At 39.4% G+C, this 27,039-nt stretch overlaps 1 protein-coding gene across 1 annotated transcript in view; it reads left to right on the top strand.

Moving 5' to 3' along the window:
- Nucleotides 1-3,629: 3,629 nt before the first annotated feature.
- Nucleotides 3,630-27,039, top strand: part of BTAF1 (B-TFIID TATA-box binding protein associated factor 1) — a 44,121-nt gene continuing 20,711 nt past the window's right edge. Inside the window, exons 1-12 of the mRNA XM_082286652.1 lie at nucleotides 3,630-3,931; nucleotides 12,962-13,085; nucleotides 14,134-14,248; nucleotides 16,644-16,790; nucleotides 18,557-18,720; nucleotides 19,014-19,150; nucleotides 19,801-19,912; nucleotides 21,193-21,261; nucleotides 23,649-23,738; nucleotides 25,790-25,885; nucleotides 26,130-26,306; nucleotides 26,853-26,993. Of these exons, the coding sequence (XP_082142778.1) occupies nucleotides 3,918-3,931; nucleotides 12,962-13,085; nucleotides 14,134-14,248; nucleotides 16,644-16,790; nucleotides 18,557-18,720; nucleotides 19,014-19,150; nucleotides 19,801-19,912; nucleotides 21,193-21,261; nucleotides 23,649-23,738; nucleotides 25,790-25,885; nucleotides 26,130-26,306; nucleotides 26,853-26,993 (1,386 nt within the window). The 5' untranslated portion in view covers nucleotides 3,630-3,917. The remainder of the gene's footprint in view (nucleotides 3,932-12,961; nucleotides 13,086-14,133; nucleotides 14,249-16,643; nucleotides 16,791-18,556; nucleotides 18,721-19,013; nucleotides 19,151-19,800; nucleotides 19,913-21,192; nucleotides 21,262-23,648; nucleotides 23,739-25,789; nucleotides 25,886-26,129; nucleotides 26,307-26,852; nucleotides 26,994-27,039) is intronic.

The raw sequence follows: 27,039 nt of genomic DNA, 5'->3' as shown, positions 1-27,039 counted from the left end.
CCATGAGAGTTGGCATGGAAACTAGTGAAGCTTAGATGATAAAAAATAAATATACCTTTAAATAAAAATTAAGCAGAATAGCAATAGAAAGTATTAGTTAGCAAGAAACAAGAGATTATTCAAGAAAAAAAAACCTTCAGCAATCAGAAGTCTGATTTTAATAGCACTTAAAGAGGGCCTAACCTACAGAGATAAAATGTCAAATAAAAACAAGGAAGATTAAATAATAGTTGAAGAAGAAACAGTTAAATATATAAAAATGAATAAGAATTTTAAAGTCTAAATGTTAGAAATAGTCTACAAGATATCTAGTTTTCAGACCTCAGAACAGAAAGCATTATTAAGAAATACATGTTGCAAAGAACCTGCACAGTTCATCTGCATAAGTTCATAATGCATAAATGTATCTCAGAGAAATTTTTCCCCAAATTATCAAAATAATGATAGTGACTAAGACACCAGCAGAGAAGCTGTCTGAGCAAACTGCTAGGCAGGGACAAGCTTCTAAGACTAGCTTGTCTTCAGACAAGATTTCCAAGGGAATTTAGAAATCAAGTAACATAGACACTAAAATACATGTAAACTATTATGAAAATAATCTTTTTTTATCAGACTAGAAGGCATCAAATGTTACACCTACCACTACAGAGAGGCTGGTGTGATCCTGAGTAGTACAAACCTACAAACCTCCAGGCCACAAAAAAACGAACTGGAAGTTAGTCTTCTAAAAGTCCTGAACATGTAGAAGGTTATGTAATGTCAGGTCTAATCAGGAGGGATTCCACCTGAAAAACTGTGCCTCTGTCATCTGCTATTTGCACAGCTGAAGCACTTGGAGGCTGCACCACTTTTTGCCTGGGCTCTGGCAGCTGACAGGGCACGTACTCGAGCTGCTGTCCCTGTGAATCTGCAGCCCAAGCAGTTAAGAGTTCACAGGTGAACACAGCTGGCAGGAGGAAGAAAGATAAATAAAAACAGTTGAGGTGAATGCAGGATGTATTGATTGAAACAGACCAAAGGAGTAAAATTACTGAGTATTATCTAATTTAGGAGCAGGTTGGAGAGAGTATACTGGCACACAACAAATTTTCAGGGGGGATTCTTTTAACAGAAGAAGAAAAAGGAAGAAAATATATAGCTGCTCCTTGAAAAATGGGTCAAAAGAAAACATGCAAAAAACATTGGTGTGACTTACAGAGCAGCTGAACAGATGCATGGACAAAGAACAATTGGTTGTCATAGGGTGTAGGGAAAGGATTCAGCAGAAGATACAAGTGAATAGTTAAGTAGGGATGTGCTTTACATAAATGTCACATCGAAATACAAAAATATATGGTGTGAAACTTGAATGAATTGTGTTTTGGTCTAGAATGCCTACAGTAACAGATCATTCTTTCTGTCTTTTGCAGATTGTTTACCTGAAAGTGCAGTTTATCATAATTTCAGCAAGTACTCAGTGCATACGACCCACCACCAATATCTTCCCTGCACTTATTTCTATCAGGTAGGAGCTGTTCAAAACAAATTTTATTGCATGTTTGATGTGCCCTCTGCCTTGACTGCTATTAAAACAATGCACTAACTGTTTCTAAGGAACCTAAGAGGAAATAGGATGTTGGAATTGGAAATATCACCTGAAGATCACAGCAGGACAGGATGGCTGCTGATTCCTGGCTAAACAAACACGGAAATACTATCAGGGATGTTTGCTATACATCCATGTCAACAGCATCAAACATACAAGAAAAATATCTCCACCCTCAGTCTGCTCCTTGCTGCTCCCAATCCCAATTCTCTGCTGTTCCTCCCCATCACACAGCTAAGTGCAAACATGTACACACATGGGACAGGAGCAGGCATGTTCCTGGGATCATGGTCAGGGACCCAGGCACCTGCAACATGAGGGCATGGGATGGCAGAAGGGAAGGGGTGCGGAGTTTTTGGAGTACTTTGGTAAGATGCTCTTGGCCTCCAACTAAACACACTGGACTTTTTCTGTGTATTCAGCTACAGAAGGTACATTGAGCTATTTAAAGTTAGTTACTGCACCAGTCATGACAGGCAAAAGGCATCACCTGGGTGGTTGGCTGTAGCACTGTGACAAATCCCCTGTCTAGCACTGAAAACCAGGTCTGTGGTTTGCTCTGGCCACACTGTGCTCACTGGCCTCAGGCTGACTCACATGGCCAGTGTTTGGGGCCACTTTAACGCCAGTTTCCAGTTGCCACAGAGCTCCCACCAAAGGACAGGAGAAAAGACAGGCAGGAAAGCGGCACCCCAGGCAAACCTTATGGAAGACTGAAGTATAGGCTGAACCTACATGGATAGGATAGATTGAAGCATTATATCCCAGTATCTTGTTTATAGAACTGTCAAAAGACAGTGATAATGCAGACAGCACTAGAATGTTTATTTGGAATACGTGCTCTTGGGGAAGGAACGTGTGAGCCCATACACGAAGAGTTAACTCTCCGGGGAAAGGGAGACCAACCAGAAAGGCTGGGGCCAGCAGAAATCCCTCTAGAAGGGTTGGGTGTGAAACACACACCCCAATGGGCTTCAGAAGAGAACTTTATCATACAGTGTTACGCAAATTCATGTGTTTATCCAAGTTTATGCCATCACAGGAAAGAAAAACCTATTATTTTGTTTCTAACTTATCACATGAAAGGTTACGTACGTCAACTAACTTTTATGTACCAGTCTGGGGCCATTAATTTAAATGATTAGTCGAAGGCTAACTTCTTAATCTGGACCTGATGGAAGCTGATAGCGTGCACTTGGAAGCTTGGTGTGCTTGCCCGGAACAAGGGGCACTACCGGGCTGGATCCCAGGGGTCTTTCAGCATCGCCCGGGGCCCACCGGGCTGGGAGGACGGGCCGCTATCCCAGCCGGGGCGACGGCAGAGAGCGGGAAAGAACGTGGCCCCTCATGGAGGCGCCGCGACCGGGCCGGACCAGCGACCACCTCGCTGACCGGGGTGGCTGGCCATGGTTAATAAACCCTTGCGTGTTACCACCCTCGTGTGCTATAACCCCTCTGCGGTACCACCCGTGTGTATTACAACCACCCCTCGCTGTGGGGGCTCCAGGGCTGCGCCCGCCCGCTAGGACAGCAGGGCCACCCGACCCGGCCCGGCGGCGCGCGGGGCACGCCGGGAGCTGTAGTCTAGCGGGCAGCGTCTTCACGCCGCAGCACCGGGCATGGACGATGGGCGGCGGACCTCGGCAAAAGGGGGGTGTGGCTTTGGTTCGGCAAGTACCGGCCGCCCTCTCCCGCCGCGTTGGCGGGACAGAAGTGCCACCACCCAGTGGACTTGGAAGGAAAGGCCTTTACTCCGCGTTCTGGTGCCCCTCTTCTCCCCTCGGGGTGCGGGACTGGGGTGCTCTCCTTTGAGTTCGCCCCCCCCCCCATCGCCGTGCAGATAGAACGCCCCGGCGGAGGCCGGCGCCCCCCCAGCCGGCCCGGCGGGCTCCACGGCCGATCCTGCTCAGTGCGGGCGCTGCGCGCTCCCGCCCTCCTTGCTCTTAGAAGCGCTCCCGCCATTGGCTGCGGCCGGGCGCTCTTGCCAATCAGGAAGCTGCTCTCATGGAGGAAGGGAATAAATACAAGATGGCTGCTCATATAAAACGAGGCATTGGGCTTCGCCCCGGCGATGGGGGAATCGAGGCTTTAACCCGCGCTCCGAGGGTCCTTTGCCGCTCCCGCCCACGCCGCCGCCGCCTCGCCTGGGGGAGCGACACTCCGACCGCCGCCGGCCTCTGCCGCGCTCAGCCGCTGCCCGCGGATCGCCGGCGGGGCCGAGGCTGGGTGCGGCGCCCCAGGCCCGAGCGAGGCCCAGTGCCCTCCGCCCGGGCAGCGCCCCGGCCGCCCCGTCCCGCCGCCCGCCGTCAGCCAGGCCCGGCTCCGGGCGGCCATGGCCGTCTCCAGGTCGGTGGGAGCTGGGAGGAATGGGGGAAGGAGGACCGGCAGCGGCGACCCGGCGCTCCCGGCTCTCGGTGTGGCCTGGGGGGGGGGGGGAGGAGGGGTGCCGCTTTCCATCTCCTTTTGCTTCGGGAGCCTGCAAAGGCCTCGCCGGGGCCGCCCCGCTGGGGTCTGGGGGTGGCTGCGTGCTCCAGCGCCTAGGTTTGCTTCCTGGCCTGGGGTAACTCCCGTGCCCCCTCCCTTCCTCGGGCCGCAGGGGTCTGCCTGGGGCGTCTCGGGCTTCCTCCCGAATTCGACACCTTCGTTTTGTTGGCCAGTGGTGGCTAAACTTCTAGAGAATAGGAAATTATGATACTGAGTCGCAAAAACTGGCGAGAAACCGGTTTTGCCTTTCAGAGCCCTTAGTTGTAAAGTAACCAAAATAAAACAGGCTTTCATGGAGAAAAGTGATCAGCGTATTCTGGCTCTGCCTCAAAATGTTGGGCAGTATCTGCTTGCACATATGTGCTCTGGGGTGTGCCAGCGTTTAAAGCATTCAAAGATACAGAGGTGTGTCTTAACAGAGCTGGTTTATAAAAAATGCTGAGCACAAATTCCTGCCTTTTTTTTTTTTTTTTTTGTGTGTGTGTATGTGAAATGGGTGCGTTAAGCTTCCTAACAGGATAGTTGAAAGGAAACCATAAATCCAAATTAAGCTTGTGATAGATTAGCTCCAAGTCACGTGTTGGTAGTATCTCTACTTCCAAAGTGCTATCACTAATGTATATTTTGTTTCAGAAGCTGTGTGTGAATAAGTTTACAATTCTGTGTAGCAAAGTTGAGGTGTGCGCACTTATAATGGCAATCCACTCTTCATCAAAATTCATGGCAGCAATGCACCTTTTAAGATTTCTAGTAGCAGGTGTTTGATTTTAAGGTTTGTAGTTTCTACAAGGTATCCTTTTGTTTTATTCTACTCTTGTTTTCAATTTGCTGTATGTTTGTAGTGGTTTTTTCTCATCCTACAAATCTGTCCAGAAGAATATGAAAGTAGTAAGGATTGCTGTAACAAGATTACTGTGTACATTAAAATAAGTAATCATGTAAAAGAGAGGAGTCGTCTAATTACATTAGGTCTGGTCAGTCTGCTTAACCAACTTTGGTAATGTACATGTGATATGGGGGCTAACAGGAATATCAAGATAGAGCTTTTCTGCTGCATGCTGAGGCTGTGTCTGCTGTAAAGGCTGGTTTCCATTTCAGTTACCAAAGTTGCTTTAGTGGAAAGCAGCAGTACAAAGATTTAGTTAATACCTTTTGGGAACAGAAAGGAAAACTAGATATGGCTCATTCTAAGATTCAGTGTGAAGCGCTAAAGAAGTTGGTGTGTTAATGATAGTGTTACATATTGCTTCAGATTATAGTTTTAATATCCAGATGTTACACGATTGAACACAAGGTATAGAACTTCAGTAAAAGTGCTGTAATACTGGTTAGTTGATACAGAATTGTTCCAGCTTCGCATTTTGGAGTGCTGTAACATCTTGACTATTCCTGGTGAACACAAATGTTTCTATAATCATAAGAAGTGATAGTGTGTAAATTTGGCTTTGTGCTTGTTTTTAATAGAGCAAAGCCTATCTATGTCCCTTTGAAGTTACACAGCAACTCCTGACAAATGGACCTTTCTGCTGCCGGACCATAGGAACACTGATACAGTGTCAGTGCTGCTTTTGTAAATAAAGATACCTTGTCTTCACCTTTTACTTTAGAACATTGAATTTCAAAGGTCTTTTCCTTTCAGACATATTACAAATAATTGTTTGTGTACTTGTGTATGTAACCACATAACTATCTTTTTGTGAAAGTTTAGTTGCTCCAGCTTCTGTACTAATTCTGCTTTTCCTCTATGTAGTTACAGTTACTTTTTTTTTTTTGATGACTAACATAATATTTTATTGTTGAATGCCTCTTTTCTATACAAGTTTGGAGAGTGAGGAAGAAGCTGACTCAAATTAATCTTTCTCCAAAGCCCGCAGTCCTTGTGGAGTGCATACCAAGCATTAATGTTAACAATAACTTCATTAGGCATAGTTCTATATTGGAACCATTATTTTAAAAATAACTTTTTTTGGAAGTAAGGGTTGGAGTAGTTTTACATTCTCAAAACAGTAAATTATCAGGTGGTGGTTTTCACAGGAAAGTTTAGTTTCTGGTCTTCGGCCAGTTGAAAACCTTTCTCAAAACCCTAGTCTGTTCAGGGAGATCCAAACAAACATAGGGAATGCTTTGAAATGCCTCCAGATTAGGTTGAGAATTTGCAGCTTTGGTATTAGTAAGGTCATCTTAAAAGTAATTGTGTAACTAGTTGTGCACTTTAAAAAGTCTGATATTTAATTCTGCATTTTATGTGTACGTGCTTATTTGACCAGATCCTGCTGTTACATGGATTGAAGGCCTCCTCCTATATAACATTTCTGTGTTGATGCTCTAGAAAATAGGCATAAAGCAAAACAGTAGATACCTCATACCAGGAGATGTTGCAGAATATTTACATTGTATGTGTTCATCTCTTTGGTAGTTTTATGCTGAGGAGACTAATGAATCCCATCCTCCAGAAGTAGGGAGAGGTGGGTGGGAAGGTTGATATTCCTTCTGTGAATGTGCAAACTCACTTAGTAGGCTTTAGTTTCTGTCACCAGTCTTAGAAGTATAGATGAAGTAGTATAATGTTTCCATAGCTAATAAAAAAATCCCCATGGTCTTGATAGTGGAAGTGAGAAGGAAAAAAAAGAAGTGAAAAGTTTTGCTTCAGCTTCATTCCTACAAAGTTCATGATCCAAGTGAACAACCGCAGTGGCTCACAAGTGATCTTTTGAGATACTTTTCCTTCTGAAGTAATACTTCAAAGAGAATGACAGCTCATAGATTACTCAGGCTGGTAGAGTTTCAGTAGGTAGTAAAATGATGATAGTACTTCAGTATCTAATAAAACTTTTTTCCAGTTTCTTTAATGTGTTCAAAGGCATGTCATGTATTATTCTAACACCAAGGTGTTAATGGCTTTCTCCTGGTTTTGAGTGCCTTTGCAGTATGAAGGAGAACCGATGCCCTTTTAAAATATAACAAAATAAGGAAGCTGGTAAGGTGCATTGAGACTAAACAGTTTGATTTTAGTTGGTATATCCTTTTAAGCTCTCCCTGATATACCTTAAAGACAACCTCTTCAGGGTATGTTCAAGACAGTTCCTTACAGAAATACAGGAGAGCGTAACTTGCTGCTCTTGCAACGCATTCTTGATTTGATCTGTGTAAGATTAATACTGTTTTCTAGAGTTTTCAGTGGTTTTGTTTACTTGAATTTGTGTATGACTGGTAATATGTAGATTAGGAACCTAGCTTTTATTTTAAAATAAATAATGTTGAAAGGCTGGGAGACTAAAGCTCCTGTGAACTAAGCAGGCCTCATCTATTGCTTTCAGCTTTTGAAGAGTAGGGCTGTGACTTCACAAGAACAAGTGGCTGCACTGGCTGGCATCATTACTTACGTAACATTTCAAAATGAATACTGCATCAAAAATCTCTTCTGTGCACTGTATACCTTTTAGAAATGTTTTTTGGGGTTATCACAGACTTCTGCTGTGAAAGAATTCAGCTTTTAGCTTCTTTAGAAGCTGTTACTTCATGGCTGCTCTTGCATGAAAAGCAGGAGTTAACCTGAGCAAGTATGTGTTCACTAAAACTTAAAGGCCTATGTCCAAAGCATTAGAATAGATGTTCTATAACCAGTGTGCTTATGGGAGTTCAGACTTAAAAGGGGGGTAGAATAGTGTAACTCCTCTCTTGTTGGTGGAGATTACCTTGAGGACCAGAACATTGGACTGCCTTCTGTGTTGCTCTTTGTGGGGGGGCTGATACAGTTATGGGAAGAGGGGAAGCAGAAGTAGCGTGTGCACTGTTGCCCAAATGAGATAGAGCACTCCGTTTCTCAGACACACTTCTTTAATGGACTGAAGTGAAAGTTGAAAGTCAGATAAGAATGCCATCCTGCTCCAGCAGATGGAATTTGAATTGTCACTGAGGTGTTCTCTTTGTAACTTACTGATACACATCTTGTATTAGTCTGTCATGGCAGCTGTTTCAACTTCTGACTTTTTCTGACAGGTTTTGTAATGTAATTGATCTCACTTCGGGGTGCACTGATAGTTGTAGCTACATACATAATAGTTTACAAGTAAAACTTGTACAGCATAAAGTTGTAGATAATACATGAAATATACAATCCATATGGAATTAATTGTACTAATTTTAGCATTTGGTTGGCTTCCATATGCAGTATAGAATACTGTGACCCAGTGTGGTCGTGGAGCTGTTGTTTCATTCTGGATGCTCCTTCAGGCTGCTGTGTAGGAAACAAGATTTCTTCACTGTCCACAGTCCCACCTTCGTAACTATTTACACACCTAGAAGTAAAATCACAATCCATTCTTTGTCTATCATCACACTTCTGGGTTTTGTTCTGAATTCTGTTGAGTGGCTTTTTCCTCCTACTGGCTGATGGTATATTTGGAAGTTGCTTATTTGATAACTTAACCATTCAAGTGAGCAAGTGTTTACAGCTGACCAAGCTGGGATTTGACCAAATGATGAAGCGACAGCAGAGGACTGTCTGGTCAACAAGAAAAGCTCAGACTCTGTTAGAATTTAGGTTGAATTTCACCCATGTCAAGTCTAAAATTTAATTTAGGGATGTTTTCAAGGTGTTTGGGCTATTTCTGTACTAAGAAATAGTGCCTGGCAGGAAGTTTCTGGATGTTGAAAATATCAACTCCTAAGAGTATTCTCTTGCCTTCTGATGGATGCTAGCTAGCAGCTTTTCAAAGAGCTCTAGGCAGAGCTTGACATTACTGTTCCAGGGACTGTGCCAGTAAGGATTTTTTGTACAGTCACACAAATTTAATGGGTTGGAGGATATGCTAAGGTAGTTACAAGGTGTTCATACTAGATGGCCTTTACTATTAGAGATTGCTCTCTAGACAGTTAAACGTGCTGGTGCACAAAGATGTAAAGTCCAACCAGATCATTTCACAGGCAGCAGTGATCAGTTCACTGTCCCTTTTAAGCCTCCACTCATTAAAAGCAACAACTTGGAAGTTTCATCATCTGAAGTCTTGTGGAGACCCAGTCCAGTCAGAACACTTACACTGGGACGGTGGGGATCTTTATACAGTTCAGCTGCACATGCGTTCTTCTTTTGCAAACATTTTAAAAATACTGTTGCTAGCACCTGTATCTTGACATTAATTAACCAGCTACTAGCTTTCTAATGCCTCTGGAGCTGAAGGGCTTTCAAATCCTCATCATTCAGTTTCCACAGGAGTGCCATATGGTTCACTTTGAATAGTATGACAACTGTCCCTAATCAAATGGAGATCAGCCCTCTGTTTGGGGGCAGCAGCAAAGAACTGCAGATCAGCATGAAGAACAGAACAGGTCATTTGTTGCAGCATTTGCCCCCTGTGCCTGGGTGAGGGTCATGGTTTAATGCTGAGTGTGCAAAACTGGTGACCAGAGGATGGAATCACTGTGGTACCTGGAGAGTGCCACCACTTAGTTGTGGTGGCTCTTCTGTAGGTGAAGCATCTCAAATGCTACTGGATGCCTGTTCTTAAGCACCTGCATTGATGTCTGTGTCAGAAGCATTTCTGATGGACTCTGTATCAGTGTAAAAGGTGTTTCTTAGAAGAAAAAATCGTTAATTTGAGTGGAATGCTGATCATAAGAACTTTGAGTTGTTGCTCCCAGTCGTGTCTTGCTGATACACTTCAGCAGGGACTAGAAAAATCTTGAATTTATAAAGTGAGAGGAAGAAATTATTTACTCTTTGAACAAGGTAGTGCTTTGTACTGAGCTCGTATGGCATGAGTTCACATCAGGGTTGTATATGGTTGCTGTCCTGTTGATGAGATGTAGTTGACATGGGATTGGAAGACAACAGAAGGATCTAAACTCATTGTTTATGAGTTAAAAGTGAAGAACTTTGTATTTTTAAGTTCTGATTACAGCAGTTAAGTGCAGAAAAAGTAACTTTAGGGATATAGTTATTTTTTAGTGTGCATTGGTATTTAAATTTTCATAATAACTTAAAATTATTTTTCATAATAATTTATAAACCTGTTTTTGTTTTTAATCTTTTTCTTCCCTGGAATATTCCTTATGTTTCTCTTGATTGCTTGTGTCTTCTGTAGGCTTACAACAATTTTTTGGACAGAGTTGAAGTATTTCATAAAATAATTTAAAATTTTATCTGCATTGTAGAGCATCTCCCTACCACATTGCTTCACACTTCTAGGAATGATGTGAGGCACGTGGTGCCCTGCTTACAGCACCGTCTGGCATGAGGAGCAGAGAACAACATGCCACTAGAAAACTTAGTTCTCTTTGGCTTTAATAACTTGTTTAGAGACTGTTAGTTTGCTCTGAGAATGAAAACCTTGTCAGAACTTAGGAAACTTCTTTTCAAACTGCAGGTACTCAAAACTAATTTGTTTAGAATTTTTAGTGGTTTTTTTTTATTATCAGTGGAACTCAGACTGAAAGCTTTAGTTTACAAAAAACCAGCTAGCACTAATGGTCGTAGACAGCTTTTTCAGTGCTACCCTTCCAACTCATGCAGAATTCAGGCTCTGCCATATTCTGCTGCAGCAACACCAACACTTAATTTGAAAATCTTAGTAGCTCCAAAATACTACCAGTTTGGGAATTTTACATCCTCCTGCAGGAGGAAAAGAGAATGATTAATGTGACCAGGACTACTGTTAGTCAGATGTTGTTGGCTGTATTTGCTAATCCTGTTTCCATGTATTTTGCTGGAGTTGAAAGCTGAAACCTTCCTGTAGTGATGTCAGACAACTGAAAGGGGTTTTTTTGTTGTTTGGTTTGCATTTCTGTGTAAGTTAAGCATATTACAATTTAATAAATTACAAACCAATCATACTGTAGGTTAAAAAAAAGCCCAAACAAAACAAACTGTATTTTGTAGCTAACACAGCTTCAAAAAGTTGTGGGTTTTAGGAGTGAAGATGTAGTGTTGTAACTAAGTCTGGAATTCAAGTTGAGTTTTTGAGGGGTGGCTGACTTAGTGGTTTCCTCCTGTTTTGACACATGAAGAGTTCTAGCTGAGGAAGTGGTCAAAGTTGCATATTGTGCTTGACTTTGGGATGAAAAAAGGTAATTTCATAGTTAAAGGAATGTGTGGTACTAGATGGCAAACTTGAGTATGGAACACTGAAGTTTCACAGAGATGAAGAATGAAAGGAGTGAGAACAAGAAAGCTGGAGCAAACAGTGGTTCTTCTGGAAGCTACCATGCTTTGTGTTGAATAATACTGACTGCTGCAAATCAGGTTGGGTTATTACTGTCAAAAGCACTAAAGAAAAAATACTGGCAACTAATGAGGTACCTAGTATGTTTCTCATGACTAGTCCACTATCAGTGATTTGGAAGAGTTGGATCTGTAAAGCTTTTTTCTCCTTAACTGTCTAATCACGCAAAACTGCTGGATTAGATGCATCTGGGGTTTAATTTTTGTGACTTTAAAACAACTTACTGACTAGTAAATCATAGCAGTTGAAACTCCACAGAAATTGAAATAAGCTCGCCTATTTTAGTAGGAAGAGAATTATTTCTAAGATGGCAAATACCAGAATTGTGTCTAAAAAATTAAAATTTTAAATACTTTGAGCTAGAATTTTTTAAATCTAATGCCTCCAGTTATGAGAGTGCTTGGGTTTTGGGATTGCCTTGGCCCTGCACTGCAGTTTCTATTGTGTTGTGACATGTTGTAAGGTATACTCGGGATTAAGTGCAATTTAAGCATGCCAAAGAAAATACAAAATCCAGTGATGCTGGAAAGAGGTTTTGGTGGTTTTCTCTTTTCTTTTTAAATTATTGGAGCTAAAGTTAAAGGCAATTTGTGTGAAATGTAATTAGTAGCAACAGACTAACAGGGGCAAGGCATTTGTCCTTTCCTGTGTGTGCTCAAATCAACAATGTGTATTTGTGAAGATAGGCTGTTCAGGGTACCTATATCTTTATTTTGCCAGGCTGGTCTAGGTGAGCTTCACTGCTATGTAAGGTCTAATTTTGTTTTGTTGCAGTTTTTGGAGGAGTATTTTTATGATAAGGCTGGAAGGGGCAGTTTTGATTGCACTGTGTGGACAGGTTCTAGGTTCATACTCAGTAATAACCTCATACTGTCCAATAACTAATGGATAAACTTGGCACTCTTTAGAGAGCTCTAATCAACCCACTGATAGTGGAGGGAATAATGAACACTTCAGTCATAGACTTGAGTATCTAGATAGTTACCATGTAAAAACATATGTAAAGACAGACTTTATTTCTCATTCAGTAACTCTAAACAAGAAATAAGTGAACTGTTCTACAAATAGATGATTGGAGTCTTTCACTAAATACAGCGTTACTGTGGAAACAGATCTGCTGGTTAAATCCCTGTGTTTTGTGGGAAGGGCAGAAGTATCAGATGATTTCCAAGCTCTAAATACAACAGGTAATTAGGGGGAAAAGATGTGAAAAGTAAAAATTTGTCATCCTGGAGAAGCAGAGTTAGGTGTTACAGATAACAGGCTATGTTGTCAATAGAAGTGATAATGCACAATAGGAGCAGCTGAACCTTCTGCTTTTTCTGTCAAATAGGATTTGATGATCACTTACAACATATTTATGCTTCAAGATTGAAAATAATCTATCACAGAACAAAGACAAGAACAATTTTTTTTTTATGTAACTAGATTTTTTTAACTAACATTTCTTACAATTACTCTTTTTTTTGTTACCAAACTAAATGTGCTTTTAGAACAACTATGCTTACTATTAGAAAAGTAGTACATTATTCACCCTGCCAACTGACAGTCTTCAGGCAGACATCTCTTCTGTTTGAGTTACATAAACTGAAAAATGTGGGGGAATATTAATAGAAATGGGCAACTGAACTATGAATAGTATAACTTTTCGGTTTTTGTCAATCACATTTAGGCTTGATCGTCTCTTCATTTTACTGGACACCGGTACAACACCAGTAACAAGAAAAGCAGCTGCACAGCAACTCGGGGAAGTAGTGAAACTGCATCCTCATGAACTGAATAATCTATTATCTAAAGTAAGCATATTTGATTTTCCCTAGTACTTTAATGGTTAGAATAAAACTAGTTTAAAGGGATGTGCTTCTGTGGGAAGAAGAAGAAGCATAGCAGTCTTGTGTTCATCGTAGGAGACTGAAGAAAATAAGAGGCTGTTTCTGTTAAAGGTGCTGTTCTGTCAGCTTCTGAAATGGTTACATAACTGAGGTTTCACTTTGCATTGAGTACTGATATTCAGCATTTGCTGTAAGTTCAGATCTTATATAAAGAGAAGCTCTACTGCCTTATAAAGATTTCTGCTCTTGCCTTTAAAGATTATTATTTGTGTGATAAAGCAGTAAAAATATCAGAGGCTGCATGTCTTTAAAAGGGTTGGAAAGTGGAAAGAGTTTTCCATTAGTTTGAAACTTCAATCTGGCCAAGTCTAGTAAAACCACCAAAAATAGTCTGTATCTGACAGGTGGAGATGGCTCAGTGACCTCAGTTCTGTTCTTATTGAACAGGTGCTCTCATGACAATTGATGCGATCAACAGAGTGGCCAAGGAATCATGAATATCAAACTACTTTCAGAGAAATAGTTTTTCCAAATGTGTGACACAGTGATAAATTAGTTTAGAAGAACGTATATTGCTTCAAGTGACCCATGTCGTATCTCTTCTTGGGTTAAATGACTTTGGGGTTTTAAGGTCTGTTAATCAAATTTGAACACTTAGAAAAAAAGCCAGCAACAAGCCAACCGACCAAGCAAAAAAATAAAAATACATCTCAAGCCTTGTTCAGTACCTGGAGGAAACCAAGCTTCAGTTTAACTGATTGGGCTAAATATATCTTGTAAAGTCTTAAGGTCTGGCTCTGGAAAGCATTTTGCTAAGCAGTGAACAGTATAGAGAAGGCTGCTGGCATTCCTTGGTTTTTCTTGTCCTTTGGGGTTTTTTTTTGTTTTGTTTTGAATGTTGTATTAATCCATAGATTAAAGTAACTGTTTTAGTAGAGCATAACAGCTAATGGACTTTTTTGGAAGTACATTTTAAGGAAATACTTACTTATCTATTAATCTCTCCTTAAAGGTGTTAGTGTACTTAAGAAGTACAAATTGGGATACTCGTATTGCAGCTGGCCAGGCTGTCGAAGCCATAGTGAAAAATGTACCTGAGTGGAATCCAACTCCAAGATCAAAACAAGGTGCTCCTTAAATTAATTGTGTATAACTCATTTTTTATCTTCTGCAAATGGTCTGTGATATGAAACTTTTCAAGGCAACTGTGTCATTCTGGTTTTTTTATGAGCATAGACTTTTATTTGCATGTAAGTTGTTTGGAGCAGGGTGCTTATAATGCCAGCATCATGGGTTCAGTCCCTGTGTGGGCCACTCACTTAAGAGCTGCACTTGATGATCCTTCTGGGTCCCTTCCAACTCAGACTATTCTGTGAAGTAGGACTGTAAGTAAACCTCTTTGGCTTTAGATGTTCCTGCTCAGTTGTACCTGACCTTTGTTTCTTCCAGAATTCCTGTGCTTGTGCTTTGTACCCTCATAAAACTTTTATAAATAAAAGGAATAACTAGTAAAATGGTAAGGCATTTAATCAATCAACTTTGTCATGATAGTTTGCAGAAACTCTTCTCTTCACTGTTCCCTTACTTAGAGCACCTTTCTGAGGGAGGTGAAATGGCAGCTTGCTGAAGTCTGTTCTGTTATTTTGCATCTGAAATCATCATGTTAGGGTTGTTAGTTTCCTTAATTGTTGAGTTATGGACTAAGTGATTTTGTCCAAACCCACTGGTAGTGTCTACGTTCACAGCTTTGTGGCACAGGTTCCAGAAATTCAGTGACTTGTTTAAAAACAGGCATACATACACTGCCTAAAGCAGCAACAATGAAACTTACATCTGTTTGAGATGATCTCATATTTGTTTCACTTAGTGCCTCCCAATTCTGTTGGTTTTGAATTTGACAAGCAAGTTCTGCATTTTCCTTGTACATTGTCTTTATTTTTGTAAACCATCATACTTGCTCTCTTCCAACAACTTCTCTTCATATTGAAGAGTTGCAGTCTCTTCAGTCTTTCCTCACGAGACAGCTGGTTTGTCTTTTTAATAACTTTCTCTGTGCTTGCTCTTGTGTCCTTGAGATGCACAGAACTCCACAGCTTACCTACATCTGTAGAGTACTGATACTTACACATAGTGACAAAATGATGTGCTTTGTCTTGTCATCAGTGTCCTTCCTGGTGATACTTTGTGGTCTGCTCTGGCTTTTGCTGCTCAGTAAACAGATGAATACAGAGAACTATCAGAAATGCCTTCAAGATTTTTACTGAATGTTAACTGCCAGTTTTGAATGCAGTGTTGTGTAGGCGTGGTTTTGGTTATTAATTTTACGCCTTATGTGCTTCCTTCCCCATTAGTCTGTTCTGAGAGTCCTCCTTGGATTCCTTAGTGCCATGGTGATTTCGGGCTACCCAAAAGCGCTTAGTGTTACCTGCATGCTTGGAGAAGAGTGCATTAGTGAGTGTCTTTGATTAAGAGAATTGGTGCCAACACTGATCCCCAAAGGACTCCAGAGCTAACTTATATCTTTCAGTTTGTAAAAGGATGTTCTCCCCAGTTCTGTGCTAACCTTGTTCTTTTGATTTATTTTTTCATATGAATCCTTGCCAAAAGCTTTTACATGTATTATGTTCACTGGATGCCCTCTATCCACTTCTTGCAGTATTCTAAGGACATTGATAATCAGGCTTTTGAAAGGTGTTTTTTTTCCAGAGCACATCAGGGAATTCAGTAAAATTAAATACCTAATAATTTCGTTATAGAATCATAGAGTAGTTTGGATGGGAAAGAACCTTAAAGATCATCTAGTTCCAACCCCCTCTATCACAGGTGGGGACTCTACTATTGTATACTCTATCTTACCAAGGGCAGAAGTTCATTTCACTTGTCTAGTCCCAAGGATTGCTTCTAGCATGCCTTTTGTACATGGAGATTGGGCAACCTGTTAGAGTACAGCACCTCTTTTAAATACATTGTACACTTCTTGTACATCTGTCTACCAGATTATTAATGAAATTGAAAAGATAATTGTGTGCTTGAGGAAAAAGGTACTGTTTGAGAAGAGCTCACAGCCAGGCTTCAGCAGCCCTTGGTAGCTGACTTTCTTCCATACCTGTTTAGACCACTCTCCAGCTCCCCTACTTTAGATGCCTGGCTGGTAGGGATACACAGTAGTGTTGGTGTGCTACTTGTGATACTATTTGTGACCCATGTGCAGTTCAAAACTGTAATCTGGCCAGATGTGCACATAGAAGGCCTAGTGGTAGGTCAGTGTCCAAGATTTTAAAAAGCTAAATTTATCAAGGGAAGAACATTAAATTTTTTTTTCTACTCAGGTAAATTTAGTGACCTATTTCAGTTGTCTTTGTGAAAATGGAGCCTTTGTACTTCGTGAATCAAAATGCTGTGTGTCTGATGATTTTTTGGAGGAGAGAAATTATTTCTTGCTTTTCCTTAATCTTCTGCCAGAATTTTGAACAAAAAAGTTTCATCACGTTGTCCTTAATATTATTTTTATTTCCTATCTAGAACCAGGCTCAGAAAGTCCTAATGAAGATTCGCCTTCAACAGATAGGTTGCGTTTTGACAGATTTGATATATGTCGGTTGTTAAAACATGGTGCGTCTCTTCTTGGATCTGCTGGTGCAGAATTTGAAGTCCAAGATGATAAATCAGGTATCTATATTTTACTTGCAGACAAGAAAACTTCCTGATTTGAAAAAGTTTGTTGTGGCAGTATTATGACTCTAACCATCCATGGATTCTCAGAATGCTAGGAAATAACGACAGAAAATATTCCCTAACATAAGTTCTTTTACTTCTTCTCAAGTTACAATTTTTAGGGAGAGGGTGTATTGTTTCTTTGGATTTTTGCCTTAACTGGATTACTGTGTGTACAGTGGGGAAGACTGAGTGGAAACCTGAAAAAGCAGTATCAGCTTAGACTTAGAGGGGCAGGCACTATCACCACTTGTTCTTCATCTAAACAGTGTTCCCACATACAGAAGTAGGACGAGGCTTATTTAAAAGCTTGAAGGTTTCAAATATAGAAAGATTGCATGAAAAATACTGTGATAAGACTGCCAAAGTTGGAAGTTTGTTTCAAGTGACTTGTCTAATATTTTTTCTGTAATTTTTTAGCTGAGAGTTGGTTTATCAGTGTAATGGCACTGAATTATTTTAATCTAAGGTATTTTTTTCCTATTACTGTACTTCCCTGCTCTTAATTCCAGGCCATCTACCAGTTTCTGCACAAAATTAATTGATGCTGTAGATAGGAATCTGACTGTGTAGCCCTCATTCTTTGTTCCCCGTGTGTGATGGATTCTGTCAGGGTACACAGAAGATCAGTAGCTCAGCAAGGAGCAGAACCCGTGGCTGCTGAAACTTGAGCAGTGTCCTGTCTCTTCAGGCTGGCTGCTAATTTATTGCTTGCCATCTTTTAAGCTAGATCAGTGAAGTGGTGTACAAGTTTCACCTCGTCTAATGAAACCCAACACTTCAGTTCATAGAAGCCTCATATTTATCCCAGTGTCATATGATTTCACATAAAAAGCTTTAAGAAAGAAATAAGAAATACAGTATCAAAAAATAAGAAAATGGAACAAAAAGCTTTAGTTGCTGCTTTTTTAGCTCATGGGAAAGTATACATTCTGCTTTCTCTTCTGTGTTTTATAGCAGCTTCCCTTTTCAAGTAAGTAGATTATGTGAATGGACATAATGTAACTAAATAATCTTTAGAATTAGCAGTCTTTGATAATTTTTCCTAAGATGATGTTATGAAAGGAAAAATATTTTATAAAGAATGGAAGTTGTTTGTATTTGCTTGTCAGTTAAATGCATTTTAAAAAAACATGCTGGTATAGATAATATTAACTATTAGCTACTACTCAATCTGGTGTACACCCCAAAATCCTGCCTATATCGGTCACCTACTTAAAAGTTTGTGCTGATAATTGGAAAAAAAAAAAAAAACACCACCACAACACCAACAAACCAAAATAACAAAAAACCAGCTCCTCCTGACTGGTTTCTGTACTGTGCATGTAAGGAGTGAAGTCTGACAACCCTACCAGCTGCAAGTTTTGGGTTATTCAGAGGGTTTATTCTACTTGGGTGCTAAAATATTATATTTTTTATGTAAATGTAGGTGCTCCCAAAGTTTAGGTGTTCTTTAGTTAGTGGTGAGACTTCACACATTCTTGAGGTGGCATCTGTTCATTTCCAAAATGAACCTTGCTTGATCACAGTTTAAGTACTTGTGTAGTTACAGTAGCAGAAAAGGTCTTCCTGGGTATGAGTGTGATTTGTTTTAGAAGGTTGTTTTAGCCAAGTACAATTTAATCCTGTAAATTTTGGCCTCGTTATGTACATTGAGCTTGTCTTCAATAATATATCTGGTTGTAAATCTGACACATCTTCTTTTAAAACCTTTTTTTAAGGTGAAATTGATCCTAAAGAGAGGATAGCACGACAGAGGAAACTGCTACAGAAGAAACTTGGCTTAGATATGGGTGCTGCAATTGGAATGAATACTGAGGATCTGTTCAATGATGAAGATTTGGACTATTCTCCTTCTTCAGTTTTACTAGTAAACAAACAACCTGTAGGTAAAACCTTGCGCTATTTGACTGCAAGGAATAATACAGTGGGTTTGCTTTATTTGAGCTTCTGTGGTTATAATATTTGTATTTTATATAAGATGATTGGCATCTAATGTGGTGTATGCTTTGGCCACCTGAGTGCCTACATCCCATAGTTGCTTGTTAGTATTATTTGATGTCAAACTGCTGAAATGTTTGAAATGGAGGGTTGGGGAAGTTGAGAGCATTGTGGGTTTGAGAATTTTTCGGGACTTTCATTGTAAGAAGAATTGACAATGAATGACTTTTCTTTCAGACTCTTCAGGCTGCTGAGTTAATTGACTCAGAATTTCGAGCTGGTATGAGCAGTAGACAAAAGAATAAAGCCAAAAGAATGGCTAAGCTATTTGCAAAGCAAAGATCCAGAGATGCAGTGGAAGCTAATGAGAAGAGGTATAATACTGAACTGGTTTCCTTTTATTTCAGTTAAGCTGGGATTGTGATTTGATTCATCTGTTGAGAAACTTCCTACAGTCTTTGCATCTTAAATCTCTTGTGTGCTAATTGTGCTGGTGCTGAAAAGCTTGCATGCAATGCTTGTTCCCAGTAGAGCTCTATTGAGGACTGAGCTTCAGAGGCATCTTGACATAATGGGATGCTACAGCTGAAATGAGTGTTTTGTCCCTGTTATTAAATATGGCTTGAGAATAATGCATGAAAATGAGGGATTTTAAGATGATGAACAACTAAAAATTTAGGATACCATTTTCTAATGTGTTCTTCACTGTAGTTTGTAGTGGCATATTATTGTATTTACTGTGTTTATAAGTGGTGAACAAAATTCCTGATCTTATTTAGGAATTGCTGGATCTCTTGGAAAAATCTGAGACAGATTGCAAATTTGGGATGGCATTCTGCTGTCTTCTCACTGCATTTTTTGTTCTTACATGTAAACTTACCTATCTTGGCTATTCCATGGTGTTAAACCTCTTTGTTTTGTATTCTTGCCATACTTTCTTGTATATGAAGACTTCAGTTGTAGATGTAATTACTTCCCTTAAAGCATACTTCCAGTTCATAAACATGTACTTGCTCCTTCTCAGCAATGATAGCACTGATGGGGAACCAGAAGAAAAGAGAAGAAAAGTTACAAATGTTGTCATCAACCAACCTGCCACAGACTCAAAAACATTGGTAGAAAATGCTCAGGAAGAGGTATGATGTATTGTTCTGCTGTTAGCAGGAATGATCATTCAGTTTGTTAGCAGAGTAATTTAAAACAAAATTCCTTCATGTGCCTAAATTCTTTAGTCATTATAGCATGCAGGGAAATGGAATGAAGAATGTCATTGCCAGCTTACTTTTATACGTAATGAAGCAAATGAGCTTCTAACTGTGTTACAGCACTGAGGAAGAAAACACATTTAATCCTTTGGTAGCAGTTTGTGACCCAAATGAACACGAGTAGGTGGCTACAGGTGTCAGACCTGGGTATTAAACTGGAAAACTGTGCTAAACACTTACATGGTAGGATTACAGTGAGCCACAAATAATTTGATCTAAATGCTTATTTAATCTTTATTTAATCTTTGCCATACTTTAATTAGGCTTAATTTAGAACTAAGTGCTATCTTCAATAGCTGAAGATTAAAACAATTACCTTAGTCTTGGAAAAAACTGCATTTGTTTCAATAGACTGAAAAGCTAAAAATGAGGAAATGCTAAGCCAGAATATAACTGGTGCATAAAAGTTTATTTGAGAAGACTTTATCTAGGTAAGTCTGTATTCTACAAAAATAGTTTTCCAGACATAGTTCAGTAATTAAATTTGTTTGTGTAAAAATGGTTGGAAAACTAATTTGAAATATTAATGATAACTACAGGCTGAATAGCTGCTGGTTGCTAGCTGCCTTTCAGTTGCTCTCTGTATGTGATGATGTGAACTTACTAATGGTAGTAAAAACACAGCCATGTCATTTTCCTTGTAGGAAATTTTGGGATAGTGCATATGCTTTGGTTGTCAGAAAGTGGAATGTGTTTTGAAAAAGGTGCTGTTCATTACTGGATTCATTGACCCAATTTCATTATGTAGTGTGTTTTCAAACTGAGGCTTGTCTATTACGTTCTTTAAAGGCAAAATTCATAAATTTAAAGGATCACTGGGTAGAATAAGAAACTTTGCTTAATTTTCTGCCTTAGGATGGTTTGTAAAGGAAAGGTGAATTCCAGAACATCAAACTTAATTCCCATAGAGAAGAGGTCACACTGTTAACAGAAACTTCATAAACTTCTTAAGAATCCAGTGCCAATCAGCGAAGTTTCTGAGCTGGGGAAGAAGATTGGTTTTTTTTCAGTTCTGTCCAGTAATGAAGATAAATACTGAAGCTTTTGGAGTTTTTTGTATGCCTTTTAAGTATGGGAAGACAACAATATAAGAAGTGTTCATGATTCCTTTCTCTTTTAATCTCATACTTAATAATTTTTTATGGATTTAGGCAAATGAATGGCCTCTGGAAAGTTTTTGCGAAGAGGTGTGCAATGATCTCTTTAACCCTTCTTGGGAGGTAAGACATGCAGTATTTAGGGTGAAACTATAAATTTTTTTTAAAGGGGCTTCAACAGAAATGCAGACATTGTATGTGTAGAACTTAAGAGAATTTTTCTAGATATCAAAACTTAAATCAGTTGTGCATATAGATTACACAGCCAAGACAAATTTGCTTTTAACAAACTTAAATGTTTTTTAAGACTTATTTAAAGGGAAATGGAAAACAGATATGTAATGTATACTTGAGAGTGGGAAAGCTATGAAAAACAGTCATTATATAAATGAGAATTATGGGAGTATTGAAATTCAAGCAAAATAAAATCACATCAATCTGTGGTTAAAAAGATTAAGCAATTAAAACAAACTTGGATTCATCAAGACTTTGAGGACTATTATGTGAATCTGTTGCTGGCAACAGTGGCATGTTTGTCTAAAGCTAAGCTAGTAGAAAAGGGAGGGAATCAATCGTTTAGTAACTACAACAGCTATGTTTGGTTGCTTAGACCACTTATTTTCAAGATTTAAAACTGTTCTACTCATCTTTTTATTCAGTCCTTATACGATTTTCCACAAACTTTGGTAGAAATTTCAGGTAAAAATATGAAGTAGCTGATAATGATTTAACTTCCTTGTGCGGAAGATAGAAATAACTGTTCTCAACTAACTTCATTTTCTTAAGTTGGTCTTTTGAAAGGTTAAATATTAACAGCACCTTTAACATCCTTATGTGTATCTGTAGCACAGTCTCGGTGATGTCAGTATGGGCAGAGCCAACTTGCTTTCAGACTTGGAAACACAGAGATAGATCATATGCAGCCAGCACAATTATTTTGGTCCCAGAAAAAGAATAATTATATTTGTGTGGCACATCACTGCATCTGAGCTAAAAAGCCTCACCTTATTTGAAAGCAGGCTGTTTGCAATTGAAGGCCAGGTCCACTTGTCTTCTGGTATGTAGACATTCTCATAGCTTTCTTAGTCCATTCGATATAAGGCACATGCATCTTAATAAGGGAAGTAGATCAATACAGAATAATTATTACAGTGTGTTCTGGGTGAAAAACAGGTTAACCTGCCTCAAAATGTATGTTTAAAATGGCTCTCTGGCAGCATTTTGCAATGTCTAGAGGTTGCCTGGGTGACTTCTTCAGACTGCTTGCCAAGCTTACAGGCAGCTGAAGTCAAGCAGGATGAGTCCTACTACTGGTATTTCCTTTATACATTTATGTCTTGCTGGTTTGTGTTTGCAGAAGCTGAGACATTAACTAGCAAAGTCTCCTTCTTTTGACTTGTAAAATCTAGCTCATCAGCCCTCTTGGACCAAATAAATTGTTGGTGTATGAACAATTAGGATTTTAAGACTAGACTCTGGCTGGTTTTTATTGGCTTGCCTATAGCTTTAACCAACAGCTGCTGAGCCGTACATAGGGGATGTGTATGTTTGCATTTCCTGTAAGGTATTCTGATGAAGGGAGGAGCTACCAAGTACTCAGTTCTACTTGTTACTGCCATGAAATGAAATGCAACAATTTTCTGCTAGCATCAAGCATGTATATGAACTGTTCTTAAAAAAAGAGTTAGTTCTTTTCTGACTTATGTAAAGGCCTCTCAGTGAGAACCTGGTTCAAAACTCTGCTTTTGCAACTTTGCATATCTGTTGAGTGAGCTTTTCTTGAGAAGCCGATTACTAGTCCAGTTAGGTATCAGAAATACAAGAAACATGTGAATCTGTAGCACACCTTTCTACTGGTCTTTTGTTATTTCCAAAACTCTTCCTAGTGTGTTCAACTGTTCATATTTGGTGAGAACATGCAAGTGCCTGTAATTTGCTTTCCCATATCGCTTGCTCACTTATTTCTAAAATCCAGTCAAGCAAGGCAGGTTAGCAAGCTATGCAGAATAGTAATTCCCAGAAATTTGTTTTGCAGACTCCAGAATACTCAGTCAGGATCCAAACTCTGCTTGAGTTACAGAGAAATATTAAACATTAAGTGTTTGAAATTACAGTAATGTTGATTTGCTTTAGATTTATAAACTTAATAAAAATAGTATATTCAAATTTCTGTGATGACTAGTGCTATATAGAATAGTGAGGTAAAAGTAAATGAATGTTGGCTGCATTATTGCAAATATCATTGCATGTTAGAAAATAGAAGCAGTTCCTAATTGCTTCTGTTCCTAAGCTGGTAAATACTTGGGAAAAAGGAGGTTGGTCTTTGGACAGGTGAATATTTTAATATGTGATTTGATCTAATAATTCCCACAAGTCTAAGTAGTAGTACTAATTCTGCAGCTCTTTAAATATCTCTGTTAAGAATACAGTAGTAGTATTTCAGTTTTCAAACATGGGTTTTGTCTTGTGTTCCCTCATTTTAAAACTGACTTTTTATTTCACTTTCCTAGGTTCGACATGGTGCTGGTACTGGACTGAGAGAGATACTTAAAGCTCATGGTAAAAGTGGTGGTAAAATGGGAGATAGCTCTTTAGAGGAGGTAAGTTTCCAGTTATTTAGATTTAATATGTTGCTTAAATGAAGTTTAGAAAACAGACTTCTTAAAATATTAAACTTTGCAACAGGTGTGTGATGTGGGGGAATATAAAGACTTTTCTGCTCAGAATCATCTGAATGACATCAGTGTATGCACTGACAAAGCATTCTTTTTAAAAGGCCTGTGCAGAACCCAGTAGTACTATATAATTAGCTATTAATATGCTGGTTATGTATAAAGTTATTAAACATTAGCTTCCATGTTAGGATAGACTGTTTTCAAGTCCTGGTAAGGCTGTGCTGAAACAAAATTGACAAGTTGGTGGTTTAACTCTAGTAGTGTCTCAGGCCATCTAACTACTTGTTTAAATAGTAAGGGGACTCTATCAAACTGCCTCTCTTTATTACAAGAAAAGGAGTTAAAATAGTCTTTTTAAAAGGAGAACAGTTTTTAAAAAATAACCTTACAGTAATAGCTTGTTTACTAATAGTGAATTTCATCCAGTGTCCTACTGACTCCCCTGCTGTAGAAGCAGCTGGAAGAGCTTGTGGCTTAGAGTGTGGAAGAATGAGATGTAAATCATGAATGTGTTCTTCAGCATACTGTGTAAATAGAGAAAGCAAAAACCTCTCTCTCCTTGCTTCCCTGTAGAGTAGTATTTGTTCCATGGAGATGGCTGGGTAATAATAGCATAATCTGTAATGATAAAATACCTTAAAGCCTTTTCTTAACTAGTTATGGAAAGTGTACTCCAGCTAGCTTCAAAGCCTGCTGTGTATGGCCTATGCTGGGTATAATTATTTGGTATGTATGGGAATATGAAATCCATAATATGCTTTAAGTTTTGTTCACTAAAAGGGTAGTTCTCAAGGGAAATGGTGACCTAGTAGGCAAAAGAGTGGAGATGAGAAAGATGAGGCCTGAGCAGTTGTTTTTATGGGCTTTCTGCTCCGAGATAGAAAATTATAAATTGTTGGTCTCTAACAGAGGCCAGAGCTTCAAGATGAGCTTTGTTAAATCTGGAGGAGATGGGACTGAAAAAAAGTTTCTTTCACTGGGTCTCCCACGGTGAGGTACTGCTTTGTAGTTTGTTCACTTGTAAATATGCTTCCAACATATTAATTGACTTGCCTAGGATGTGTTGCTGTTTGTCAGTGTAGATTATCTGAATGACTTTACTTTGTGTGCTATGTAGGAATAAAATTGTCTACCTTACAAGGTGCTCTCCAGCTGCTGTATTTTAACTTCAGCAGGCAACTAAGCATCACATAGCCTCTTTCTCACTCCCCCCTCTGATGGTATGGGAAGGACCATCAGGAAAGAAGAAAAATTCATGGGTTGAGAAAAGAAAGGTTTAATAATTGAAACAAAATACTGCAATAATAGTACTAATTGTAGTAACAGAAATAACAGTAATGAAAAGGAGAGAGAGAGAGAATTAAAACCCAAGAAAAAAAAAGCTGCACAATGTAATTGCTCACCACGCACTGATCAATCCCCAGCCTGACTCCAAGCACCACTCAGCCCCTTCTAGGTACCTCCCCCAGTTTATATACTGGGTGTGACATTCTGTGGTGTGGAATGTCCCTTTGTCACCTGTCCCAGCTATGCTCCCTCTCTACTTGTGTGTATGTCCTCATTGGCAGAGCATGAGACACTCAGAAGTCTTTGACTTCAGGTCAGCATGATGTGGCAGCAACCAAAACATCAGTGTGGTATCAACATTATTCTTATATTTAATCCAGAACACAGTACTGTACCAGCTACTGAGAAAAAAACCTAATGCTGTCCCAACTGAAAGCAAGACACTGCCCTTTAATTAAAGGTACTGTGTCTTTAGAGAAGAAAACAACCAGGTTATGATGTTTACAGTAACCCAGGTGAGTTAGTGCTCACTACTTGGCCTTGACTGTCTGTGCAAGAGGACTATATTGAGTCAATGTGAACATTTGCTGTTGTGTCTTCTATGGATTTTAGCTAAAGTAAGCATATCAGAAATGCTTTTGCTTTACAAATAAATACAGTCAAGGTGTTCAACTTTTCTCTTCTTACAGATGATGCAGCAGCATCAGGAGTGGCTAGAAGACTTGGTTATTAGACTTCTTTGTGTGTTTGCACTAGACAGATTTGGAGACTTTGTTTCAGATGAAGTAAGTTTAAGTTACCTTTGCATGAACAGGTAGGTCAGCAGGCTTCTGCAGGAGATAACACTGCAGCAGCTTGGCTGTGCCTTGTGTAGTGCTACTGCATGTGCCTGTTATAACTTCTCACAGATGCTTATTAAAAAGTAGCTGATACATAAACTTCACCTTGTTTGTGTAGCAGTTTGGTCATCTGACTCTCTAAGTCAAATTTCATATAGAAGTATCTGTTTTATCGTTTACTTTTTCCTAGGTAGTAGCACCAGTACGTGAGACTTGTGCTCAGACTTTGGGAGTAGTATTGAAACACATGAACGAAACTGGTGTGCATAAAACTGTGGATGTTCTCCTGAAGTTGCTTACACAGGAACAGTGGGAAGTGAGACATGGTGGTCTCCTAGGAATAAAGTATGCTTTGGCAGTACGTCAGGTAATAACCCTCAAGGCAAACTGTAGAGAAGTTCGGATCAAAAATCTCTGCTCCAAAGTAGAGGCTGTGGCTGAACAGTAGATAGATGTGATAAAGCAAGCTTGCTTGCTCTGCAGTCTGCTGGGTTGAGATGTGTGACTGCACTTTTATATCCATGCTGCAAGTATATAGTGAATCTGCACTGTTGTAACTTGATGAGTTACTTGCAGAAAGCATGTAAATAGAGGATATGCCTGCCTGCTCTTGGTCATACTCTCCTATGTGAGGTAACAGAGCAGAGTGTTACAAGAAGCTTAGGCTATCTGTGGTGGTATTGTACAGACACTCAGCTTTGTTTATACCAAAATCAAGCTGACTTAGAGTTCATTAAATTTATAACCTATGTTTAATTTCATGAACGGTAACTTAAAATATTTAGATTACAGTCTTGGACCTGTATCATCCCTTTGAAAGAATGGGGTTCATTCACACACTTAGAGTACATCTTAGTTGATTGGATCTTTATAAGCTTTTCAGGTTTAAAAATGCTTTTGATCTTTTTGGCAGGACATGATCAACACTTTATTGCCTAAAGTGTTGCCTGCAATAATTGAAGGTCTGCAAGATCTGGATGATGATGTCCGAGCTGTTGCTGCAGCATCTTTAGTACCAGTAGTGGAAAGCCTGGTACAACTTCAATCTCAGAAGGTGACTGAACTGTTTAAGTTCACTTTTGGTCTAAGTGAAGAAAATA

The sequence above is a fragment of the Coloeus monedula genome, assembly GCF_965178545.1.
Source record: "Coloeus monedula genome assembly, chromosome: 8".
Classification (NCBI taxonomy): domain Eukaryota; kingdom Metazoa; phylum Chordata; class Aves; order Passeriformes; family Corvidae; genus Coloeus; species Coloeus monedula.
The sequence above is the reverse complement of the archived record's forward strand: the minus strand, read 5'-3'. Positions and strand labels throughout refer to the sequence as shown.